Raw genomic sequence first — 16,317 nt, 5'->3', positions numbered from 1 at the left:
AATTAATAAATGAATGTGTTGAAGTTAACAAACTTCACTTACCCATGTATATAAGGGAGAAAATATATCTCCTTCCCCATTCTAAAGCAGCTAGTGATGTATGTCTGGATATCATCAAATTTATTTCTTTCATGAGTCATAGAGGGGTCAATGAACCCATACACATCGTTGAACCCCTTCTTGTTACTAACATCAAACAAATACCTAAAATGAAGAAATAATATGATATAAGTAAGTTGATAAAATAGAATTATATATAAAAGTTTTCATAAACTTACATCATCCACAGTTGAATGAGTGTAATATTAATTTCGTCTCTCCCCGACGCAAGCTCCCTAACATCTTGATGATGCAAGTACAATGGGATCTGAGCTTCTCTTCCAAATGTAGTAGAATCCCAATGTACATCCATCGGCACATCTGAAATGAGTTTAGAAAGCTCATCTAACGAACCAAGAGGGTCATCCTCAGATAAATGAGTCTTCTTCGGTCTAGGACTTCCCTCTTGACCTATCTGCTGTTAAATGCAAAAATGGTTATGTTATAACGTCAATTACAAGTAAATATTAAAATTGAGAAGTATATAGTACAAGTGTTTACCGGGGGATTAGATACATGACCAACCAAATGTCTAGGCCAGGCGACAAAGGACCTAAATGCTTCTTCCACAGTGAAGAACTCATCTGTAGGCACAGGAAGAACGGCATCCGCTATGACAACTTCATCTACCGTGACCTTGACCTCATCTTCTGCAAGCTGTACACCATGCACTACAGTGGCTGTCTCATAAACTGTACCACGAGCCACCAGCATGGTCCCAGTATCAGAGAGAATATATAACTCACATGGACGAGTGTCATCCATGTCGTCCCCTGGGGCACCGGCAGCTGAGCAACTTCCTTTACCGCTTCTACCTGTCAAATTAAATATTAGTTTATGCAAGAAGTAAATTAGTAACCAAAAATAAATAACCTTACCTGTAGGGGGCACAACATGTTCCGCTACAGGAGATGGTGGAGGACGATTGCCATAATCCTCATAATGCTGCTGGAACTGGCGTGCAACCATTTCAGCAACTTCATCATACAACTCTGCTCGAACCTTCTTTGTGATCTCCTGCATCATCTCTTTTCTTATTTCCTCCTTCATCTTTTCGTATGAATATGGACGCGAGGAAGACCCAAAAAATTGTCGTATGCCTATGCCAGTCCTAGCAGCACGCACCCGTCCTGGGTGCTCAGGTCATCCAATAGCTGTGGCAAGAATATCTTGATGACCTTCTTGTGTGAATTGACCTTGGGAGCTCTGCTCAACCAAGGAGTCCTGTCACATAACAAAAGTTCAAAATCATTTGAAATATCTATGTAAGATATATAACAAAATTAATGTAATATAATAAGAAATGACATCTTACAATTCGTTCAGATATTTCTCTGGCAGACTCGGAAGTGTAGGAGCCCGATGGTCTCATACGGGCTAACTTCCACTTGTCGTGCCGAGATGGTGGTGAAGGAGGAGGAAGAGGGTCACCACCCTCAGAAAGTGGAAGTCTACTATCTGACTTCTGCTTCATTATTTTCTCTTCAAGCTTCCTATATCCACCACGAGACAGTAGGTGTGGATTTTTATTCTGAGCTCTTATACCCTGTGCTTTTGACCTTTTTTCCTGTGACAGAATTAAACGATTGTCATGGTAGAGAATTATGAAGGATGAATTGAATGATTTTACTGTACTTACCTGCCACACCTCAGATGAACGAAGCTCTACAAACTGACGCCAAGTTTCTTCGTCAATTGCTGAATATTTGGAATGTAAGACCCTAGAACCTCAAGAATTTACCAAGTTGTAAAAAGTTCAAGTTATAATGTAAAATGGAATGCTGTCAGGTTTGACATGGTTTACTATTTTAATCATAACTTTTTGTAGAAAATATCAATTGAGTTGATTCTTGTTTTATTGAAAACTAGACTCAAATATCTTTAATTGGACATATAAATATAAATTTTTGGACTACCGGGCTAGCTGCAGTAAAATTATTAAAACTCGGAAACGTTAATCACGCTCAGGTATGTTCAGTTTTGACCTATGATGACTGTTTTGCTTATTACTTTCTCTACCGAACTCCAATTGAGTTGATTCTTGTTTCATTGGAAACTAGACTCAAAGAGCTTCAATTTGACTACTCATACGCATATTTTGGACTTCGGGAAGGTGTCTAACTGAGCTGGGGAAAACGTGACAGTGTTGCTGTCCAGGGGCTAGCGTCCAACCTTAATTTTAGGTACATTTTTACAAGTTGCGATTTTTTTGGAGTGGGTAGGTTGTGTTCTGAACTAGGAGAACATTTTGGAACCTTTGGAGACTTTCCTACCATGTTTTAGGGCTGAAAAAAAAATGGTTTAGGATGGTTCATTGGTTGTTTATTATTGCTAAGTACCAAGTGCATAGGTCCTTTGTTGTCTAAGGCATCTTCTTTAATTCCAAATCAGATTTGGAGTTTTGGGGGAGAGTAGAGAGGTCCTTGGTGGGAGGTGAACGAAAATCCTAAGTGTTCTAAGTGTGGAGACTGACTTGGTATAGCAAGGAGGAGAAGAATTGCTCTCTTGGAAGAAGAGAGATTTAAGTTAGAATTTTCCTTGAAATTGAAAGTGAAAACAAGCAAAGGTGGTGGTCTACAGGTATCAAGAGTGAAGAATTTCTTGCAAGGAGAAGAGCTAGGGGAGCTAATCCTTTCTTGATTATGATCATGAATATGAGTATGAATGTGTTAAAATTTGGTAATGGTAGTTATATATTGACTTGTGTAAAATTTGGTTTTCATGATTATAATTTCTTATTTTCGAGTTACTGTGGTGAAAAATTTCTATTAATTGTTTTCACCGTTGGATTTAGCTAAAATATTAGTATGTGAATCCCAAGACCTATTACTAAACTTTGACCGTTCGGATTTGAAAATAAAAGTCTGTACTTGGAGAAATAAATACTGCAATTTTGAGTAAATTAGTTACCCTGTAGTTCTGTTACTAAGTTGTCTCGGTAAAAAATATAGATTTTGACCTATTTAACCGTTAGATCAACCTCAAAATTTGATATATGATTCTTAGGACATATTAATACAATTTGACCGATCGGATTTGTAATTGAAGGTCTATGTTTAGAGAAAGAAATTTCGAAAGTGTGAAACAATCGGATGAACACTGTATTGCTGTTCTTAAGCTATCATGGTACCAATTTTGTATATATTTCATCTACCGTTAGATTGAGCCCAAACTTTAGTATGTAGTTCATAAGACATATTAAGTGATCTTGACCGTTCAGATTTGGAATTAGATGTCTGTGCTTAGAGGAATTCATTCCGCATTTTGAGTTTAACCGAGAACCACTTAAGTTTCTATCTCTGAGTTACCTCGGTAAAACCTCCATATCTACTTAGTTAACCGTTGGATTACCCTGAAATTTTAATATGTTGTTTCTAAACGATAGTATCATACTTGGACCGTTCCGATTTTAAATCGGAGATACAGATTTATAGATATTAATTTCGTATCTTCTCAGGGATCTTAATATTGCTTAATTTATGTTTTTGGATCATTTATACATAAATTATGATTTCCGCCTCATTAACCGTTTGATTGGACTGAAAATTTTACCATATGAGTTAAACATGTTGTTTATTAGTTTGATTGGTTCAGATCTGTAATTAATGATATGAGTGAAGAGTAATATTTTCACGAAATAGTAAATTTATTTGTATTGGGTAAAAACTTGGATAATTATATTCTTAAATTGTATGTGTAGTTGTATTTTGGAGATTGGAGGACGAGTAATATAATATATTCTATATTAGAAAATTTAATTATATTGAACATTCTGAGTTGTAATAATTATTTGAGTTAAATCATGAATTGTAAATAAGTTGATGGTAAATTTGGATGGGTGGTATAGGCATTATTGCCATAATTGTAAATCTGAAATTTTATTTATTTTCCTACGACTTTGGTAAGTCGGGAGAGGAGAGGTTTGAAGTCGGACACTACTTTGGTAAGTAGGTGGGAAAATGAGAGGTGAATTTGACATAAACCGCACTGCTTTGGTAAGTAGGCGGAGTGTTCCACGCTATGCTACTTTGGTAAGTAGATAATATTACATTATTGTGCTACTTTGGTAAGTAGACAATATCACCTTGTTATACTACTTTGGTAAGTAGATCACCTCGTTAGATTACTTTGGTAAGTAGTCAGTATCACATGGTTATACTACTTTGGTAAGTAGATCACCTTGTTAGATTACTTTGGTAAGTAATCAGTATATCATGGTTATACTACTTTGGTAAGTAGACAGAAGGATTGTTGACTGCTGTGCTTTGGTAAGTAGGCAGATTAATAATATGTTGTATTGACTCTAGTGAATCGACTGATGATTTTGACTGGAGAAATATTATAAAGTATCAGTGTAATAGTTGGTTTTTGAGTATGTTTGAGATGCATGTATTTGACTGATTGCCACACTTGTGATGTTAGTAAGATTGTGGATGATGTATATTTCTTGAATTGGTTAGCTCACCCTATTGTTTGTGTTTGTGTATGTGAATGCAATGATCGTATAATGTGTGATATTATACGGGAGCAGAAACTATTTCAGATGAATTAGCAGATGGTTCTAAAAATGCTTAGAAGATGAGAGATCTGCGGGGAAAAGGAGACATGGGGAATTTCTAAAATAGATCTATGTTTGAATTTCCGAACTGTGTGAAATTTTAAATTTCAGAAGTTTATGAACTGTGTGGACTTTTATTTTTAGAAGACTTGTGCTGTAATAAAGAACTTAATATTTTATGGGTGCTGAAATTTGTTAAAAAAAAAATTACATATGTATTTTGTGGAAAATAAATTGTAACGCCTAAATCGGGGTGTTACACTGTTTGGTATCAGAGCCATGGTTTTCAAAAATCTTTTGGGGCTTTTGGGAAGTGAGCTCGTTAACTTCTGTTGTGTGACTCTGTGATTTGTTGTGATTATTTTGTAGCTCTTTTGGAGAGCGTTGGTTTGAAAGGTAGAGATATGCATTGTTTTGACTTGTGTTTAAATTAATTTCTTTTGACGTATATGGTAGAACATGGCACGTCGATCTAACAATGTTGGTCAAACACCTCCAATTGATGATTTTAATCGGGCTGTTGATCGGATGATCAACGCAATGGAGAGGCAGCATACCACTCAGGAACCGAGGACTTATTCGAGGCTGAATGACTTTTTGAGGCACGACCCAACAAGGTTCAATGGAAGAGCTACGCCAGATAAAGCAGATGCTTGGATCAAGGACATTGAGAAGATCTTTCATGTGATCAAGTGCACAGATGAGGAAAAACTAGATTACGCAACCTTCATACTGAAAGAGGAAGCAGAGTACTGGTGGGATGGTATGAAGCGACTGATGGAATCTGATGAAGAGGCTATTACTTGGAACAGTTTCAAGGACAAGTTTTTGGAAAAGTACTTCCCGACTAGTGCCAAGATCGAAAGGGAGCAAGAGTTCTTGGCCTTGCGTCAAAGTGGGATGTCAGTGCAAGAGTACATCGACAGGTTTGAGTATCTTATCCGTTTTTATAGTCAGCACATGACGGAAGGGTGGAAGTGTCAAAGATTTGAGCAGGGTCTGAGGTATGACCTGAGGAGAATGATTGTACCTCTTGAAATCAAGAAGTTTCCAGCCTTAGTTGAGAAGACAAAAAAGGTGGAGTTACTGGAAATGAACCGAAACCGAGTTGACAAGACTCAGAAGGACAAGTTTATTAGAGGAAAGCCATGGAAGAAGCCATATCAGCGACCCCAACCGCTTATGCGAACAGCCGTGAAATGTTTTGAATGCGGTGGTGCGCACTACAAGAAGGATTGTCCTAAGCTCTCTGGAGTGAAGGTTGAAGAGAAGAGGTGCTTTGTGTGTAACAAGCCAGGACATTTCGCTCATGTTTGTCCTGAGAAGAAGATAGCATATGCACCACAACAACCAAGTTCTTCAGGCGTGAAGCCCAAGATAGCTGGAAGAGTTTTCGCTTTGACCGGTGAAGAGGCTGCAAAGCCAGGTAATCTCATCCTTGACACATGCCTTTTGTTTGGTAAATGTGTGCATGTATTGTTTGATTCCGGAGCTACGCACTCCTTTGTTTCTTCTACTTGTTTGAAAGACTTCAGTATACCGGTGAGTAATCTAAGGTATGAATTGGTGGTTTCGACACCAACATCGGGTCAGATCTCAACCAGTTCAATCTGTGTTGGATGCCCGATTGTAGTCTTCGGACGCAAGTTCAAAGTGAACTTGATTTCCTTACCTCTCGAAGGCTTAGATGTAATTCTGGGAATGGATTGGTTGACCGCCAATCACGTTCTTCTTGACTGTGGACAACAACGATTGGTTTTTCCAGACTCGGATGGTTTAGAACTGATCTCAACCAAAGAAGTTCTAAAGGATGTTAGTGATGGGGCCATGTGTTTTGTACTGGTAGCTCAAGAGAAGAAGAGTTTTGAGGTTCAGACGATGGGTATCCCAGTAGTGGAAGAGTTCGAGGATGTCTTTCCAGATGAAGTACCAGGGTTGCCACCAAGCAGGGAAGTGGAGTTCTCTATAGACTTGGTACCAGGAGCTGGACCAGTGTCTATGGCTCCGTATAGGATGGCTCCGACAGAGCTAGCAGTGCTGAAGAGACAAATTGAGGAACTACTGAAGAAGAGGTTTATCAGGCCGAGTGTGTCACCATGGGGAGCTCCAGTCTTGTTAGTAAAGAAGAAAGATGGTAGTTCAAGGTTGTGCATCGACTACCGGCAGCTGAATAAGTTGACGATTAAGAACAAGTACCCACTACCAAGAATTGATGACTTGTTGGATCAGTTGCGAGGAGCTGGTGTGTTTTCAAAAATTGACCTGAGGTCTGGTTACCATCAGATCTTGGTCAAATCAGAGGATAGTCAGAAGACGGCTTTCAGGTCACGTTACGGTCACTACGAGTATGTGGTGATGCCGTTTGGAGTGACCAATGCTCCTGCTATATTCATGGATTACATGAATCGAATATTTCGACCGTGGCTAGATAAATTTGTTGTTGTGTTCATAGACGACATTCTTATATATTCAAGGGATCGTGAAGAACATGCTGAACATTTGAGGATTGTGTTGGAGACTCTTAGGGAGCATCAATTGTTTGGGAAATTATCTAAATGTGAATTTTGGTTGGAGGAAATACAATTCCTTGGCCACGTGATTTCTGCCAAAGGAATTTCTGTAGATCCAACGAAGGTGGAGGCAGTGCTAAAGTGGGAACGTCCAAAGACGGTGTCAGAAGTAAGAAGTTTTGTGGGCCTAGCTGGTTACTACAGGAAGTTCGTCGAAGGTTTCTCCAAGATAGTGGGTCCTTTGACGCAGTTGACTCGTAAAGAACAACCTTTCTTATGGACCGACAAGTGTGAAACAAGTTTTGAAGAGATGAAGAAACGGTTGACAAGTGCTCCAGTATTAGCAGTCCCTGATACTTCTAAAGCTTTTGAAGTGTTTTGTGATGCTTCATACCATGGGCTCGGTTGTGTATTGATGCAGGAGAAGCGACCAATAGCTTATGCATCGAGACAGTTGAAGGTGCATGAAAGGAACTATCCAACGCACGACATCGAATTAGCGGCTGTGGTTTTTGCTTTGAGGACTTGGAGGCACTATCTTTACGGATCACGTTTTCAAATCTTTAGTGATCACAAGAGTTTAAAGTATCTCTTCGATCAGAAGGAGTTGAACATGAGGCAGAGAAGGTGGATGGAGTACTTGAAGGATTTTGATTTTGAGTTACAGTACCATCCAGGGAAAGCAAATGTTGTAGCCGATGCTTTGAGTAGGAAGCGAATGCATGTGTCAGCTTTGATGGTGAAGGAGTTTGAATTAATAGAAAAGTTCAGAGATATGAACTTGGGATTACAGCTGAGCCAAGATCACCTTTGGTGTTGTCATTTAAAGATCACAAATGATTTCTTGGAAGAGATCAAATTGGGACAAAAGGAAGACACAAGTCTACAAGATACAGTGGAGTTGTTGGGAACGGATCAAGCTAAAGACTTCAGTTTGGGATTAGATGGTATTATTCGTTTTAAGAATAGAGTCTGCATTCCAGCAAAGGATGAGTTGAAGAAGATGATTCTAGAAGAAGGACACAAGAGTCGTCTTAGCATACATCCTGGTATGACTAAGATGTACAAAGACTTGAAAGAATCTTTCTGGTGGAGTGGGATGAAAAAGGATGTGGCAAAGTTTGTATCTTCTTGTTTGGTATGTCAGAAGGCTAAGATAGAACATCAAAGGCCAGGTGGAATGTTACAACAGTTGGATATTCCCCAATGGAAATGGGACAACATCTCGATGGACTTTGTAACTCACTTACCAAGATCATTGAAGGGTCATGATTCCATTTGGGTGATAGTTGATCGATTGACGAAAAGTGCTCACTTTTTGCCAATCAACCTGAGAATGTCAATGCAGAAGTTGGCAGAGTTGTATATTCAGGAAATAGTGAGATTGCATGGTGTACCAAATAGCATTGTTTCAGATCGGGATCCAAGGTTTACGTCAAGGTTCTAGCAGCAATTGCAAGAGGCTTTGGGTTCAAAGTTAAGAATGAGTTCAGCATATCATCCTCAAACAGATGGACAAACTGAAAGGACTATTCAGTCATTGGAAGATCTGCTGAGAACGTGTGTATTGGATCATTTGGGAGGTTGGAGTGAGGTTTTGCCTTTGGTGGAATTCACATACAACAACAGCTTTCATGCGAGCATTGGAATGGCACCGTATGAAGCATTGTATGGGAGAAGGTGCAGGACACCTTTGTGCTGGTTTCAGGATGGAGAAACAATTTCAGTAGGTCCCGAGTTATTGCAGCAAACAACAGAAAAAGTCAAGTTGATACAAGACCGGATGCGTGCAACACAAAGTCGACAAAAATCTTATGCAGACAAGAGAAGAAGACCTCTTGAGTTCAACGAAGGAGATCATGTGTTTCTACGTGTAACACCAATTACCGGCATAGGTAGGGCTATTAAATCAAGGAAGTTGTCACCAAAGTTTCTTGGTCCTTACGATATTCTTAGGAGGATTGGACCAGTAGCATATGAGGTAGCGTTACCACCACAGTTGGCGAACTTGCATAATGTGTTCCACGTGCCGCAGCTGAGGAAGTATGTCTCTGATCCGACTCATGTTTTGGAAACAGATGACATTCAAGTGCGTGAAGATCTTACTATCGAAGTGATGCCAATAAGGGTGTTAGAAGTTCAAACAAAGAAGTTACGAGGAAAGGAAATTCATACAGTGAAGGTGCTTTGGAACGAGGAAACCCAAGAGATGACATGGGAGCTAGAGGATTATATGATAAAAGAATACCCTCATTTGTTTGAGTAACATCTTAATTTTCGAGGACGAAAATTTTTTTAAGGGGGGTAGAATGTAAGACCCTAGAACCTCAAGAATTTACCAAGTTGTAAAAAGTTCAAGTTATAATGTAAAATGGAATGCTGTCAGGTTTGACATGGTTTACTATTTTAATCATAACTTTTTGTAGAAAATATCAATTGAGTTGATTCTTGTTTTATTGAAAACTAGACTCAAATATCTTTAATTGGACATATAAATATAAATTTTTGGACTACCGGGCTAGCTGCAGTAAAATTATTAAAACTCGGAAACGTTAATCACGCTCAGGTATGTTCAGTTTTGACCTATGATGACTGTTTTGCTTATTACTTTCTCTACCGAACTCCAATTGAGTTGATTCTTGTTTCATTGGAAACTAGACTCAAAGAGCTTCAATTTGACTACTCATACGCATATTTTGGACTTCGGGAAGGTGTCTAACTGAGCTGGGGAAAACGTGACAGTGTTGCTGTCCAGGGGCTAGCGTCCAACCTTAATTTTAGGTACATTTTTACAAGTTGCGATTTTTTTGGAGTGGGTAGGTTGTGTTCTGAACTAGGAGAACATTTTGGAACCTTTGGAGACTTTCCTACCATGTTTTAGGGCTGAAAAAAAAATGGTTTAGGATGGTTCATTGGTTGTTTATTATTGCTAAGTACCAAGTGCATAGGTCCTTTGTTGTCTAAGGCATCTTCTTTAATTCCAAATCAGATTTGGAGTTTTGGGGGAGAGTAGAGAGGTCCTTGGTGGGAGGTGAACGAAAATCCTAAGTGTTCTAAGTGTGGAGACTGACTTGGTATAGCAAGGAGGAGAAGAATTGCTCTCTTGGAAGAAGAGAGATTTAAGTTAGAATTTTCCTTGAAATTGAAAGTGAAAACAAGCAAAGGTGGTGGTCTACAGGTATCAAGAGTGAAGAATTTCTTGCAAGGAGAAGAGCTAGGGGAGCTAATCCTTTCTTGATTATGATCATGAATATGAGTATGAATGTGTTAAAATTTGGTAATGGTAGTTATATATTGACTTGTGTAAAATTTGGTTTTCATGATTATAATTTCTTATTTTCGAGTTACTGTGGTGAAAAATTTCTATTAATTGTTTTCACCGTTGGATTTAGCTAAAATATTAGTATGTGAATCCCAAGACCTATTACTAAACTTTGACCGTTCGGATTTGAAAATAAAAGTCTGTACTTGGAGAAATAAATACTGCAATTTTGAGTAAATTAGTTACCCTGTAGTTCTGTTACTAAGTTGTCTCGGTAAAAAATATAGATTTTGACCTATTTAACCGTTAGATCAACCTCAAAATTTGATATATGATTCTTAGGACATATTAATACAATTTGACCGATCGGATTTGTAATTGAAGGTCTATGTTTAGAGAAAGAAATTTCGAAAGTGTGAAACAATCGGATGAACACTGTATTGCTGTTCTTAAGCTATCATGGTACCAATTTTGTATATATTTCATCTACCGTTAGATTGAGCCCAAACTTTAGTATGTAGTTCATAAGACATATTAAGTGATCTTGACCGTTCAGATTTGGAATTAGATGTCTGTGCTTAGAGGAATTCATTCCGCATTTTGAGTTTAACCGAGAACCACTTAAGTTTCTATCTCTGAGTTACCTCGGTAAAACCTCCATATCTACTTAGTTAACCGTTGGATTACCCTGAAATTTTAATATGTTGTTTCTAAACGATAGTATCATACTTGGACCGTTCCGATTTTAAATCGGAGATACAGATTTATAGATATTAATTTCGTATCTTCTCAGGGATCTTAATATTGCTTAATTTATGTTTTTGGATCATTTATACATAAATTATGATTTCCGCCTCATTAACCGTTTGATTGGACTGAAAATTTTACCATATGAGTTAAACATGTTGTTTATTAGTTTGATTGGTTCAGATCTGTAATTAATGATATGAGTGAAGAGTAATATTTTCACGAAATAGTAAATTTATTTGTATTGGGTAAAAACTTGGATAATTATATTCTTAAATTGTATGTGTAGTTGTATTTTGGAGATTGGAGGACGAGTAATATAATATATTCTATATTAGAAAATTTAATTATATTGAACATTCTGAGTTGTAATAATTATTTGAGTTAAATCATGAATTGTAAATAAGTTGATGGTAAATTTGGATGGGTGGTATAGGCATTATTGCCATAATTGTAAATCTGAAATTTTATTTATTTTCCTACGACTTTGGTAAGTCGGGAGAGGAGAGGTTTGAAGTCGGACACTACTTTGGTAAGTAGGTGGGAAAATGAGAGGTGAATTTGACATAAACCGCACTGCTTTGGTAAGTAGGCGGAGTGTTCCACGCTATGCTACTTTGGTAAGTAGATAATATTACATTATTGTGCTACTTTGGTAAGTAGACAATATCACCTTGTTATACTACTTTGGTAAGTAGATCACCTCGTTAGATTACTTTGGTAAGTAGTCAGTATCACATGGTTATACTACTTTGGTAAGTAGATCACCTTGTTAGATTACTTTGGTAAGTAATCAGTATATCATGGTTATACTACTTTGGTAAGTAGACAGAAGGATTGTTGACTGCTGTGCTTTGGTAAGTAGGCAGATTAATAATATGTTGTATTGACTCTAGTGAATCGACTGATGATTTTGACTGGAGAAATATTATAAAGTATCAGTGTAATAGTTGGTTTTTGAGTATGTTTGAGATGCATGTATTTGACTGATTGCCACACTTGTGATGTTAGTAAGATTGTGGATGATGTATATTTCTTGAATTGGTTAGCTCACCCTATTGTTTGTGTTTGTGTATGTGAATGCAATGATCGTATAATGTGTGATATTATACGGGAGCAGAAACTATTTCAGATGAATTAGCAGATGGTTCTAAAAATGCTTAGAAGATGAGAGATCTGCGGGGAAAAGGAGACATGGGGAATTTCTAAAATAGATCTATGTTTGAATTTCCGAACTGTGTGAAATTTTAAATTTCAGAAGTTTATGAACTGTGTGGACTTTTATTTTTAGAAGACTTGTGCTGTAATAAAGAACTTAATATTTTATGGGTGCTGAAATTTGTTAAAAAAAAAATTACATATGTATTTTGTGGAAAATAAATTGTAACGCCTAAATCGGGGTGTTACATGGAACATGGATTTTCATCACTTTTTGGTCCAAATATATATCTAGACGTCAATTTTGTCTTAAACCCTCGAAATCTTTCTGCAATTGCAGATAAACACCTATTCCTTAAGCTCTCGACGTTTGGCATATCAAATGTTATCTGCAACAAAGAAAGTAATAAGCTTATCACAATACAGATTTATCAATATAATGAATATAGAATTTGGAGCAATATTGCTTAACTTACTGATAGATCTTGCCAGATGAGATTCCGATCAGCCTCAGAAACATGGTCAAAGGATGGAGTAAGTATAGAGATACGATCACGTGCTAATACCCCAAGGTAAGACCTAAATACATCTGCATTTGGGCCAGATGCAACTCCAGTGACCACGTCCATAATGACAGGTGTCCTCTCACCTGCATTTCTTCTATGTATTAGTTGTCGTAACCTCGTTGCTCCTCTCGTCCGTCTAGAAGTGGTGGTAACTTCATCGCCTAATGATGGAAAACCATCAAGAAATCACATTGGACCTCTTACTAGAGCAATGGCAAGGAAGATTTAAGAAGAAGAAGGATCACCTAACATTTTACTTCTATGGAAGGTTACTTATAAAAATCCTTCTTTGGTAGAGAACCAAGTTCATGATTTATTGAAACAAATGCCTCTTTGCAATAGAGAAGAAAATGAGGTTGTCCAAGAAAAAGATTTTTAGAAATGTTCAAACTTTGAGTTTGGACAACTTCTTTATTTGAGGCATGGTTTAGGGTTTTCTCCTTTCCTTCTTTCCTACTTTTCTTTTCTCCATCCAACTTCTTTTTAAGAATTATTTGATGCTGATGGAATCGTACTTGATGTAGTCCTTCGTTTGTATTTTTATCTTTTATAGTTTAGCTCTTAAGGAGCATGGGTTACTATAAATACCCAGCTCCTCTATTGTATTGTTACTTTTGAGATTAATGAGAATTAGACTTTCTGAAATAGAAACTATTCTCTCTTGAAAGTCAGGCTAGAGAGTCCAAAGACTTCCTCTAGCCACCTTCCAAGCACATCTCTCACTTTCATTTTCCATTTTCACGGTGCTTCTCATCCTTCACGCTTCCTCTCCTCCACTGCCACATCTGGCACGCGTCAGCTGCCAATACGTCTCCAATCCAACGCGTCAGCCACGTTCAGACCGCGCCTCTCACTTCTTTCTTCACGCACATCAGACACGCACATTCCATATTCTCTTTCTTCTTCGCGTCTCACTCTCGCTCTCGAGAGTTCCATTGTCTACAACCTCAGATCTGCCTTTCTATTCCATTTTTCACCGATTGTAAGTCACTTTCCACCGATTAAATCAGTAGTTCTTCGTCCTCCTAGGGTTTTTCACCGAACAAACCATCTTCATTTTCCATACCTTCAACTTCCACCGACTAAACCTTAGATCCTAGGTTTTCATGTGTTTCGCTCTCAGTTTCCACTTCAATCTTGAGTTTCGTTTCCATTCCGCTGCGTCTTCATCTCTCTGGAGGAAGCTTCGAGGAGTCAGCGTCACGTCTTCGGTCTCTCCTCGGGCATTCGTCCATCAAGTGGTATTCAGAGCAAGGTCGAACACGCTTCGAAGGTAAGTATCTCGGTTCGTCTCTGTTCTGAGTTTTCTTCCATTTTTTAGTTGTTTCGATTCTTCTATTCTTGCGTTTGATTCGCGTCTCTGTTTGTGTTTCTAGTTATGTCTCGGTTTGATTTTGATTCTGAGTATTTTGTGTTGTTTTCTCTGTATGAGATTCAAATATGTTTGTTCGTTCTTGGATCTCAATTTCTGCGTTTAGGTTTTCAAGTTGAGTGTTACTTAATTGTTTAAGCTTTCTTGTTCTGTGCCTTTGAGTCACTGTTTTTATCATTTTATTCGGTGAATCCAATTTGTTTGAGTCTTTTAATTTCTAAATCGAATTCTGTTTTGTCATAGTCATGTTAGTTGATTTTTCTTGTTCATAACTTCAAGTTGTATTTCTTATTTGAGTTGTGTTTGTGGTGATCTAATTATATGTTCAATGTGCATACCGTATGAGCTATGACATTCAATACTGAGAGCTCGGATGCATGAAATGAGCAGCAGATCTGATTTGAATTATCTGTTGTGAATTTCTGGTTTTAATAAGCTGTTGAATCTGAACATTGAAGCTATTATGCATTTTTAAAATTGAGCTGGAATGCTGAGATGACTAGTAACAGAGTGCCAACCAGAAAAGCCGTGATATGCTCAGCATTAGCTTGGTTGTTAGTGTGAAAGTCACAGCAGAAATTACTTGCAAGCAGTAGGCCGAACTGCATATTTCCTTGCTTGAGTCATTTGCTTTGTTTTTTTTTGTTCATTTCAGTAGTAGATCATTGCTGGAATTCTGTGTATTTAATCCTAGAGTCTTTGCAAACCGTTTTTTTAAACTTTCTAAACTGCAGAACTAAGTTGTTTCAATGCTTGTTAATCACTGTTTTGGTCCAAAACGAAATAAAGGCATGAGTTGAGTAAATCAGTTCAAAAAAAAAAGGCAAATTTTGAAAAGAAAAACAAGGAATTGAACATGTGAAGTTGAGTAAAAGCCTATGAAATTGTGTAAACTGGCCTTGAATGATCAAAACAAGCATCATTAAACTTGTTCGAATGGATTTCAGTGTGCAATTGTGTCCAGAATTGAAATTGCTAAAAATAGCTATTGGACAAGTTCAATTTTGCATCTGAAACCTGTGTTCACCAACCAGTTCTGCAATTCCTTACTGCATTTTTTTTATTTGTTTTCTTAATCTGTTCTAGATCCCTTGTTAGGTTCTGTTTGTGTGCTCACATTATTCATTACCTTGTTTCTTATTTGTCTTGATTGACTTTCCTGGTTTTGTCTCAATGCATGTGCATTATGTTCTGCTGTTCCTAATTGAAGTTTTTGTTTGCTTTTGTAATCTGGTCTAGAGTTGATCTTGAGTCAGTTTCCCTGTTGTGCTGTCAGTTTCATTATCTGGTGCTTCCATTGTCTTGTGGCTGTCCTGTTCTGTTTGGTTTCTGATTTTGACCTTAGCCTAGCCATTCTTGATTGAGAAGCTTGTTACACTCTGGTTTCTGGAATTTGAAAGAAGGTTTGTGTGCTTGGTAGCATTTTAGGTGGTGGTGGTCTGGAATACTCTCTAGCTGTGTACTGCCAAGGGAGAATTTCCTTCCAAACCTTTCCATTTTGAGTGCTTTAAGCTTTTAAAAAGAAGCCTGAGTGTAGTGAGTTTAGTGAGGCTGACTTGGCCTAATTCCTTGGCACTTTGAAATAGAGAATTCAGTGTTAATCTAACTGTTTTGTGATTGTTCATTGTGCAGGAAAAGAAATTGGATCAATTAGATTGGAGCAGTTGTGCTTTGTTTAAACTGACATTGCATTGATTTTGGCTTATAAACTGTTTGCTGAAATCATTGAGATATTAAATGTTCTGAATGTGATTACTGATTTCATGATTTGATTACAATTGTTGAAATCTGTTGAGTCTTGATTAGCACCATCACTCTTTCTTTGTTGAGATCATTTTTTTTTCCAAATGCATATAGAGAAAATAGTTTCCTGGTATTAATCACATGCAGCTTTCAGTTTTGTCAGATTGACTGATTGCATACCCTTGCATGCCACCTAGTTAGGATTTCATGGACAGATTTATGCATGAATTGATTTGCTTAGAGTAATTAAGTGTGTGCATGAACTTGTTTTAACTGCCAAAGCATCATTCCATTTTTTAAGA

General features: G+C 37.5%; 1 protein-coding gene across 1 annotated transcript; it reads left to right on the top strand.

The window, feature by feature from the left end:
* The first annotated feature begins 3,104 nt into the window (after positions 1–3,104).
* Positions 3,105–12,512, top strand: LOC148203732 (uncharacterized). Its single transcript, XM_088106528.1, has 2 exons — positions 3,105–6,083; positions 12,297–12,512. The coding sequence occupies exons 1-2, from the start codon at positions 5,117–5,119 to the stop codon at positions 12,338–12,340; spliced, it is 1,011 nt and encodes a 336-aa protein (XP_087962654.1). The 5' UTR covers positions 3,105–5,116; the 3' UTR covers positions 12,341–12,512.
* Positions 12,513–16,317: the final 3,805 nt, after the last annotated feature.

Source organism: Vigna umbellata, chromosome 2 (assembly GCF_029865625.1).
Source record: "Vigna umbellata cultivar VRB3 chromosome 2, Vumbellata_1.0, whole genome shotgun sequence".
Lineage (NCBI taxonomy): Eukaryota > Viridiplantae > Streptophyta > Magnoliopsida > Fabales > Fabaceae > Vigna > Vigna umbellata.
Note: the sequence above shows the minus strand (reverse complement) of the source record. Positions and strands in the feature narration are given on the sequence as shown.